The 10,000-nt window shown below is 41.9% G+C and overlaps 2 protein-coding genes across 2 annotated transcripts in view; one reads left to right on the forward strand and one right to left on the reverse strand.

The window, feature by feature from the left end:
- Positions 1-9,827, forward strand: part of LOC138002952 (vesicular inhibitory amino acid transporter-like) — a 14,491-nt gene extending 4,664 nt beyond the window's left edge. Inside the window, exon 2 of the mRNA XM_068848919.1 lies at positions 7,401-9,827. Coding sequence (XP_068705020.1) covers positions 7,479-8,789 — 1,311 coding nt within the window. The 5' untranslated portion in view covers positions 7,401-7,478 and the 3' untranslated portion in view covers positions 8,790-9,827. The remainder of the gene's footprint in view (positions 1-7,400) is intronic.
- LOC138002162 (uncharacterized) lies at positions 2,011-2,658 on the reverse strand. The gene has a single exon (XM_068848245.1). The coding sequence runs from the start codon at positions 2,656-2,658 to the stop codon at positions 2,011-2,013; it is 648 nt and encodes a 215-aa protein (XP_068704346.1).
- Positions 9,828-10,000: the final 173 nt, after the last annotated feature.

Below are 10,000 nucleotides of genomic sequence, written 5' to 3' on the forward strand. Positions count from 1 at the left end.
GTCTACGAAAGCGCAGATGCACAAGCCTTTTGGGATGTCCCGCTGTACGCAGATCATGTGGTAGTGAGAGCCAACCGGATAGATGCTAGAGTTGTGGACCACAAGCGGAAGAATGTTACCATCTTAGAGATGAGTTGTCCATGGGTGGACAACAGAGCTGCAAAAGACCAGGATAAGACAGAGAAGTATGCTCCCTTGCTGCTGGAACTAAAACAACAATTTAAAGGATACAGCATAGCCCAGCACAACATCATTCTAGATGTACTGGGAGGATACTCCAAAGGACTTGAGAGAACTGTTAGGGTTTTAGTGGGAAGGAAGAGTAAAGAAGTCTTGATAAAGATGCAGAAGTCCGTGTTAACTTCAAGTTTACACATTGCCCGCCACTTCAAGATAATGACATAAGATAAGACACTAGTAGAGCATTTTTTAAGTATTTTAATGTGATATCTCAGAGAAGGAGATTTGAATTTTTTTTTCCTTCAAGGTCTACTTAGAAGACATTTTAATGTATTAGTTTCCATAATAAGTTTTTCTTTTAATTTTCTTATTTCCCGTTGGCCTTTAGGTTACGCAACAGCGCCCTATTGTGCTTTAGCTATCGTTTAGCATACATACGTTTGCACTGCTATAATAATAACAATTATGAACTTTATGTAAGAGTCAAGTGTATTTAGCGCTTAGGCACAATTGGGGACACTATACAGAAAGTTATTTGTTTGTGACTACGATGTTCTCTTACGCAAACAAGCATCTAGATTTGATAACGGGAAATAAAATGATCGGTTAGTTAAGCCAGGTGAAACAATACTGTGTGGTTTTCCTTTCTTTTTTCTAGAGTTGCTATGATCACTAACAGCTCTTTGGACTAGCGACCAGTATTCTTCTGGCGGCAGCGTACAAGAAACAATGACCTTGTATGATATAAGTTATTATCATGCAAATAAGTAATAGTGTAGCACTCATATCAGCAGGTGCATTCATATGAAAATCAAAAGGTCTCGCTGCAGCAGTGGATTAGATAAGTCATACACACGGAGGTCTGATAGATTTCAATTGTCCGTAAGAAGCTTCGATTGTTCTCGATATCTTCACTTTTCGTGGTGGTACAGGACTATCATGTATGCAGCATCCATAAGACAGACATGTTCGAGAGATTAAGAATCTGTTCCGCTTGTGTGATCTTAGAGTATTTGCGAGCTTTTGTAAGTTTCAAGGAGGATTTTGTCATGAACCCACAACGAGGTTTGTAAGATGCGGTATGGCCTTCTCTCTGAGTTTAACAACGCTGCACTAAGTTTTGTTGAACGGTCAACTACTTAACACTTAGACAGCATTACAACGCATACACGCAACAATACGCACTTGACAACAAACAACGCAATCAACACATTAAAATTTTCTATTCCAGTTTCTACATTCCGGCCCCTGAACTTAATGAAGTTCACTAAAGCGTTTTCACTTAGCAGCTAGAATTCTATATATTGCCGTTCAAGGTTGGTTGAGCTAACGCCATCAAACAGTTCATTTTTCAATTGAAATTCAAACTTTTTTGCTTAAGATAAATGTTCTTGTTCTAGGAGGCATAACTTCGTGACTGGTCTTGATAGAACCGTCGTTCTTGTCGCAACCTTCACCGATCTTGTAAGGCCATCAATTCCCGGGTGATCTTCAACGACGCGACCTAACGGCCATTGTCCACGGTGAACCCTTTCATCTGCGATGAGCACCAGGTCTCCGACTGCAAAATTTCGACGCGGCCTTAACCAATTCTGGCGTTCTTGTAAGGAAAGCAAATACTCCGACAACCATCTTTTCCAGAATACGTCAGCAAGATATTGCACTTGTTTCCAACGATTTCGGCAATAGAGATCTTCCCTCACGAATACACCAAGTGGCACATTCAAATTTGACTGCATGAGAAGCAAATGATTTGGGGTCAAGGGTTCCATGTCAGCCGGGTCATCATTGTTGCGGATGAATGGTCGTCTATTCAGGATACTTTCAACTTCAGCCATCAATGGTCGCAACGCTTCTCCAGAAACCAACAGCTCTCTCAATAATACTCTCAGAACTTTGCGCACAGCTCGAATAATGCGTTCCCACACTCCTCCCATGAGAGGCTCCAGGGCTAAACTTCCAATCGATATTTCTTTGGTGCAGGAATGAATTGATTTTCTGCTGCTTCCAACTATCCACTGCTTCTCTTAACTCTCTTTCCCCTCCGCAGAGGTAACTACCATTGTCGCTTCTAATAACCTTTGGCTTTCTTCTTCGACTGATGAATCTGCGCAATGCGTTAATGATAAACGAATCTGTCTCAAGAGACTCGGCTACTTCAATGTCGGTGACTCGAACAGTAAGACATGAGAACAGACATCCGTAGTGCTTCACAGTACTTCTTCCTCGTTTCACGAACAGTGGTCCAAAGTAGTTGATACCGACATAGAAAAATGGCGGGTCTCCGGAAGTTAACCTTTCTTTGGGTAAATCTGCCATCATTTGTTGGCCACGGAGAGAGTTCTGCTTACGGCATGTCAAACAACCACTCAGTACTTTACGAACGGCAGCTCGTCCCTTGATAATCCAGTACTTTTTTCGTAAACTTTTAGGCTCGTATTCTTGACCTAGGTGTCCCACGGATTGGTGATGTGCCATATTCAGCAATCTGGAAACTTGATGAATGTGAGGTAGTATACAACGAGGCATTCACAAGTCTTCCACCAACCCTTAACGCTCCTTCTTTATCAAGCATTGGACGTAGCCTTTGTGGGTGGAACCAGACGAGCCAGAAGTCCTCAGGGCATGTTTCTCTTGGGTTTTGGAATTTGAAGCTTGAAGTGCACTAAATATTTCCAGGAAAGACAAACTCTGAACGTACTTCACGGTGTGAAGTTCTGCGGACCTTAACTCCTCCAGTGAAAGCTCGCCTTGTGGCAGTGCGTAGTCTGGCGGGTAACGCTTTCTTCGGGATGTACACTCTAAAACGTAACAACCAGGCCACGCCTCTCTTAAGCTCGTACCAAGACGTATAACGCTGGGTCATCAAGTGTAAATTAATTTCCTCAGACACCATAATTGTTCGATTTGTTTGACCTTGACTCTTAATCTCTGGATCCTGGTCAGGAATACTTGGTAAAGGACTTGAAGGAGCTGGCCAAGACTCTTCTTGTTTCCAAAGGAATTCGGGACACTTGACCATCGATCCTGAAGAAGCAACTCTTCCGGAGTCAAACCTCTGCTGGCATCATCTGCAGGGTTCCTTGCTGACTCAACGAAATTCCACTGCGATGGTTTTGAGCCATTGTGGATCACTGCCAGACGATTTGCAACAAACGTATGAAACCGTTTGGCCTCATTCTTGATGTACTGTAAAACAGATGTAGAGTTCGACCAAAACACTGATCTGTCAATCTACATCTCCAGTTCTTCTCTTAATGTTCCGTCCAGCTTCACGGCAAATACCGCTGCTGATAGCTTCAACCTGAGAATGGTCATTGGCTTGACGTGAGCCAAACGGACCTTTCCAACGAGAAAACTGCAGTGGACTGCATTCCTTTCTTCTTTAACAAATCTTGTATACGAGACTGCACCATGCGCGTTCTGTGACGCGTCTGCGAAGTGATGAAGCTCCGTGACGTCTGCCACACCAAAGTCAGCTGGTTTCTAACATCGCGCCAAAAAAATCTGGGATAACTTGCGTAATTCTAAAAGCCACTTTTTCCAGCGTACAGCTTCTTCTTCTTCTTTAATATCGTCATCCCAACTAAGCCCTTGCTTGCAAAGATCTTGAGTTAGTTTCTTGGCCGAAAGAACAACTGGCGAAATGATATCGAGGGGATGATAAATGGAGCTGGTCACTGATGAAATCCCTCGACGTGTGTAGGGCTTATACTTTGGTAGCAACTTAAAGATGAACATATCTGTCTCCATGCTCCACTGAACTCCGAGAGTTCTCTCGATGGGAAGCTCTTCAGCATTCAAATCAAGATCAAAGATTGAAGGGGCTCTAGAGTTACACGACCACTTAGTCAATCGGAACGCTGTTATCGACGCTGTTAATCTCGTCCTGGTACCCGATTGATTCTTATGCATTCTGCCAATCCCTTAGCTGGTCTGCAAAGGCCAATAGCCCCTTTTGGTCATAAGGCTTCACGGGTGGACCACGAGTTATTTGGTTTAAGTGTGGTACGACAATCTTGAATGGATGCCCAAAACGATCTTGCAGCAGGGCTCGTGCAGTCTGGTACCATGGAAACACAGCTCTTGATAGCATTTCTAGCTGCTCCCGTACAGTATTGAAGAAGAAATGACAACTTCTCACTCCCATCGGACGCCTTTTTCTCGATATTGCTCTCAAGGGATTTTCATCAAACTTTCTGAGTTCGGGTTTAGGTAAGGCAAACCCTTGCCTAATCGTTGACGCCACTCATTAAAACGTTTGCTGCTGGAGCTGTATCATTTGCTGTTGCTGCTGCAGTAACTGCTGAAACCTTGCCTCAGGCAGAGGAACCTCATTGCAAGATCTAGTTGATGGAGCCTCACAGCGATTCGGTACTCCTGTCCACACAGGAGCTGCCGGACTCAAAGTGACACTTGCACCCGGTAGAGGCGCAGAACTTTTCTCTTCTTTGGTTGCTGCAGTCAAGTAAACTGACTCATAAGCCATTTCTGGCTCAACTAGTGACTTGTCCTCGGTAGCCTGGGAAGGATCCACCATTTGGTCTACGCCATCTTTCTTCTTTAAAAGATGGACTCTCAGGGTGGCTAGCTCAACTTCATTCTCTTCTTCTAGCATCTCCTGCTCTCGCTGTGCGGCATCGCTTTTCTGTTGCAGTTCTATTTCCTTCTTGAGTTGATTGAACTTTAGTTTAGCGATGGCCCTTTCTGCCTTAGCTACCTTTATTTTTACAGTCAAGCGTGAACCTATGCTAGAACCAGAGTGATGACTTTTATTCGAATCAACCAAAGTCCATGCTGGCTTACAGAATCACTCGGTTGAACATCAGAACACGTCTCCTCGTTTCGGACACTATTTAACCACTTGTTAACACGCTCACAAGATTCGTTCTTCCTCTGGAGTTCGGAGTCGAAATCAATAATTGCTACTTGCAGCTCTTCGGAATCATCTGTGGCATCAATGTACGTGATGTTTGCTTGCTCAAATTTAGTAAACGCTAACTCCAAAGCTCTAAGCTTCTCTGCGATAAGGTTGGCATTTCTGCGAAGCCTCAGCGAAGGCTCGATATCCTGATAAATTCTGATCAAATGACCCTTGTATGCGGAATGCGAATCTTTCAAGGCACTCTTTCCTTTCGTCGGAACTTCCTTAGTTGGCAGATTGCCGCTTGCACAAACACGATCAACCACCGAACTGGTATCTATCGTCTTCAAACGGGTCGAACGAACACAGTTTTTGACTGAATGAACGGTCGAAGATCCTTGTTGCTCCTCCCAAAAAAGCACTACGTTTTGGATTCGCTGTTTATTACTTTGCAACTACGTGCGATTCAACTGAAAAAAGATAAGATAAACGAATACATAAATTATTCTAAAGGTAAATGCGCAACGGAAAACACGAAACAAATACTTACAAACTGTGATACGAGTTGAAATAAGCCAGAAGGCTGCCCGGCGAGAACGGCGAAAACAGCAACTAACGCAAACAGCTGCAAATGTAAAACCTAGAGGGGCGGTTATAACTAATGCAGCGACCGAACTTGGAAAGAGAGATTTATGCGTAATAACGCCAAAACAAACTTATATACCTACAAACGAACGTGCAAAAAAGACTACAGGGAATAATTACGGTATACTAGTGAACACTTAGACAGTATTACAACGCATACACTCAATAATTTGCATTTACATTTGGGTTGCAATAGTAAAGACAGATTAAGTTGTGAATGTTCGAAGTCAACTGTTTTGTTTTTTTTACTTTTCTGTGAATATTTTACTGTGTTTTGTATAAATTATGTTGTTTAATTGAAATCACATGAACTTGACTGTCAATGACGCAGCAATTGCAAAGTAAACGCTTTTTGGCAACGTGTTTTGAACTTGGCTCAGTTGGTTGAGCACCGGGATGTCACGCGGGAGGTCGTGAGTTCAACTCCGGCCGGACCAACACTCAGGGTCCTTAAATAACTGAGGAGAAAGTGCTGCCTTTGTAATTACATCCGCAAATGGTTAGACTTTCAAGTCTTCTCGGATAAGGAATAGAAACCGTAGCCCCTGTCTCACAAATATCTTCCATGTTCATTAGTTCCCTGTGGGAAGTTAAAGAACCAAGACACTATTCGAGAAGAGTAGGGGATGAAGTTCCCGGTGTCTGCCCTTTGTGAGTATATGGATGGGTTGGTATAGCAGGTCCACCTCAGCTGAACAGCTGCCAAAACTTCAACCTGCTCAATAATAATAATAATAACCGCTAGGTTTACTTTCACACCAATTGACCCACAATAAGGTGTTGTCTATGAAATAAGCACGAAGTATTACATGTAACTAAGGCGGCGTTTACACGAACGCGTTTTCATTTGTAACCGCATCGTTTTTCATGTGTTTCACCTTCTGTTTACACGACACCGATCGAGACTGTTGCCGAAACCGTGTCGATTTGTAACCGCGGCCAAAAAAAGGGCGTTTTCAAAACGATGTGGTTTTATCTGTCGTGTAAACAGGGAAACCGCATCGATTTGCGTACGGTTACTATTTTGGCGCGACATTTGCATTGTTCAATTCAAAATAGTGAATTTAGCACGTAGTGCAGCGCTCGCTTATACCATCACGACTTGGATTTATCTGGCAAAAATAGTTCAGTGTAAACACTTCAATGAAACCGCATCGATTTTGACGCGGTTTCGAAGTCATGAACCGTGTCGATGTGAAACCGTGTTCGGGTAAACGCTCACAAATAGGTAGATTTTAAGTTATTTTCATCGGAATAGGGAAAAATATGGTGATTCGGCCTCTTTGCTCAAGATTTTGTTTCGTTAATCAATCGATTTGATAAGGGTCAAAGGGAGTGAATAAGATAGGACTGTTGATCTATGTCTTTCCAGTCTTGCGCACTTTGCACATGAAAAAAACAAAGGGCCGCCAATTTTAACCAATCAAAAGACGCCATGCCACGCATGACTGCTTCTGCCATGTTTTTTCAGTGGCATGACAACTGATATTCGCGGGAACGGATATTCTAAAAATAGACTCGTTTGTGGCTATGCTGAGGAGACCACCCATGCCATAACAACACTCTTACCTAATTCACTAATTCAATTAACCCCTATACGAGAGATCTAACCCCTTCATTCGTCTCTTTTATCATGTATATGCATAACGTATCTTTTTTTTTTGATCGGTCTTCTTTCGGTAACCCATTTTACTTTTGTATTGATCCACAGATCATTCAAACAGTGGATACTTTCATTGTCCTGTCTAAAATCTTCGGCAAATAACCAGATTTTCCTTCAATTTTGATCATGAATTCAGATGATCTTTCTGATGAAGAACGTGAAGCGATCTTAGAGCTGCAGTCCAGCGACGCTGAATTGTCCACAGATGACGAACTCAACTTTCCCATAGAAGACAGAAGCTCACATCAAAGTTCTACTGGCAATTCATCACTCTGGAAATCGGTTGCTAATATCCTAAACTACATGGAAGGCATTGGATTCCTTGCATTACCGTATGCTATCAAACGGGGTGGAATTGCCATTCTTGTGGCATTTCTAATACTTCCAGTTTGTGCGTGGTACACAGGAAAAATTTTAATAGCGTGTCTTTATGACACAGACGAAAAGAACAGAAAAGTGAGGTCAAGGTCCACTTTCAAAGAATTGGGAGAAGTACTTTTACCTAAATATGGCGGCTATGTATTTACAGTTTTTGTGAACCTGGGTCTTTTCTTTAGCTCCGTTTCATATCTGGTTCTATGTGGATCACTTATGAGCCACAGTCTCCCGTCAGTTCCTCTTACGATGACAGCGTGGATATGCCTTGCAGGAGTCGTGGTTTTTCCAACAACGTTTTTTAGTTCTCTGAAAGAGATTGGTTGGTTAAGTATCATTAGTGTTGTTGCATTAATTTCAGTTGTAATAACTGTTCTTTGGTATGGGATGTCGCACATGGAAAAGTGGAATCTGGAGTCCATTCTATTTTGGAACGGCGAAGGTGTAAGCATTGCTCTTCCAATTTTGATCTTGGCCTATGGCTCGCTTTATATTTTACCTACAGTTGAACATAGCATGCGCGAAAAACACAAATTCAACCTGGCTCTTGCATTAGCCTACATAATAAACGTTTTCATAAAGATAGGGTTTTCTTTTCTTGCGTTCTTGTCGTTTGGGTCAAATACAGATCAAGTTATACTTAATAATTTACCCGAAGGCCCAATTCGCACGTGCACCAGTTTTCTTTTTACTGCAATTTGCGTACTTTCGTATGCCTTGACTGTTTTTCCAGTATTTGTCTTTATCCAAACATCTGAAGCTTACCAACAGGCTTTCTCCAAATTCCCAAGAATTGGTTTATTTCTCAGTCGGACAACCGTAGTCATTTTAACGGTGTTAGTGGCAATTATATTTCCTAAATTTGCCTTTGTTGTTTCATTCACTGGAAGCGTGATCGACTCGATGGGTTCCTTTGTTGCACCATGTGCAGTTCACCTGAAGTTGAAATTCAATCAACTAAAACGGTACGAAGTTTTCCTGGACGTTCTTGTTATCATAATAGGAATTACTTGTGCAGTATTTGGTGGTATTTTCTCCAGCCAAGCCTTAGTTGCAGGTTAAGTTAACTCCTTTGCATCAAAGGCCCCAAATTTGAATCTTGATAAAAGTGATTATCAAAGAAACTCGGCTCAACTTAACACTTCAATTGTTTTCAGCCAGAAGCTGACTAACGAAAATGAATACCGAGAGTTATATGATTTTGGGGAGCTTAGGCAAGACGAGACGTCGACTGCAAAACAATAGGTTTAGTGAGCAAACAAAGAAAACGGCTTTGCACCGCCTCACACGTGCGTTTTACATTTCGATTCATTTCTTTTCCGTTCTCGTTGTGAAGACGTCGTGAAATGATAAATGAAATTTGAAGTTATGTGGAGGACGCAAACACCTGACGATAAATTTTCAATTTTCTCTCCAAACATGCACACCACTCATACCAACATTATTCCTGGAATGTTAGTACACACTATCCATGAACGACTTGGAATAATCGCAAACTTATTACAGTAAAGAGAGATAATATTTTAAGATGAACTTCAAGTAGCCGTGGTCGATGTCCATGCTTTAGCTCCCTATTACACGTATATGTTTTAACAACTATTCACAGAAGTGGAGGTGGCCAGTGGTGGATATATACTGCAAATCCCACGCGAGTAACCACGCGAGTTGCTCGGAGGTGAATAGCAAAGTTTATCGGAGTTTGGGTAGCCAATCAGAGGGAGCCTTTAATGCTATCCACTGTTTTGGTATATATCAAAGTTGGATATTTCGTAGCATTTGAAAACGTATATAGATTTATAGTCGGTAAGAGAAATATCGATTTAGTTTTTAATCATTGCAACAAAAGTGCTGTATACTGTAGTATTTTTCTTTTGTAAACAATAATCTCTACCTCTCCTCTCGAGCTCGACAATATTTGCAAATAAAGGAAAGGAACACTTAGGCCCAGCTTAAATTTGTCATGATGTACGAACTCATCATAGTCGAACTCATATAGTCGAACTCAGTATACCTAATCATGTATGCTACAAATCCTCCCCCCATTTAGACGGTAATCAAGCTAAACAATACAATACAAATAAAACGAGATGCTTCCGTGAAGCATACACTGGGTTGCCTGTGGTACATGTTACAGAAAATCAGAAGGCACTGAATTGTGTGGTATTGAACTACAGCATTCTAGTCTCTGAAGAATAACAAATAAAAGAGAAGCGAGAAACAGTGGTTTCTGGGCTGACATGTTGATAATTTTCAAGTTTGCCTCACAACTTTTT

This window comes from Montipora foliosa, chromosome 5 (genome assembly GCF_036669935.1).
Source record: "Montipora foliosa isolate CH-2021 chromosome 5, ASM3666993v2, whole genome shotgun sequence".
NCBI lineage: Eukaryota > Metazoa > Cnidaria > Anthozoa > Scleractinia > Acroporidae > Montipora > Montipora foliosa.

Excerpts from the sequence above, each read along its gene's own strand:
- LOC138002162 (XM_068848245.1), bottom strand. The coding sequence starts at position 2,658 with ATGGCACATCACCAATCCGTGGGACACCTAGGTCAAGAATACGAGCCT.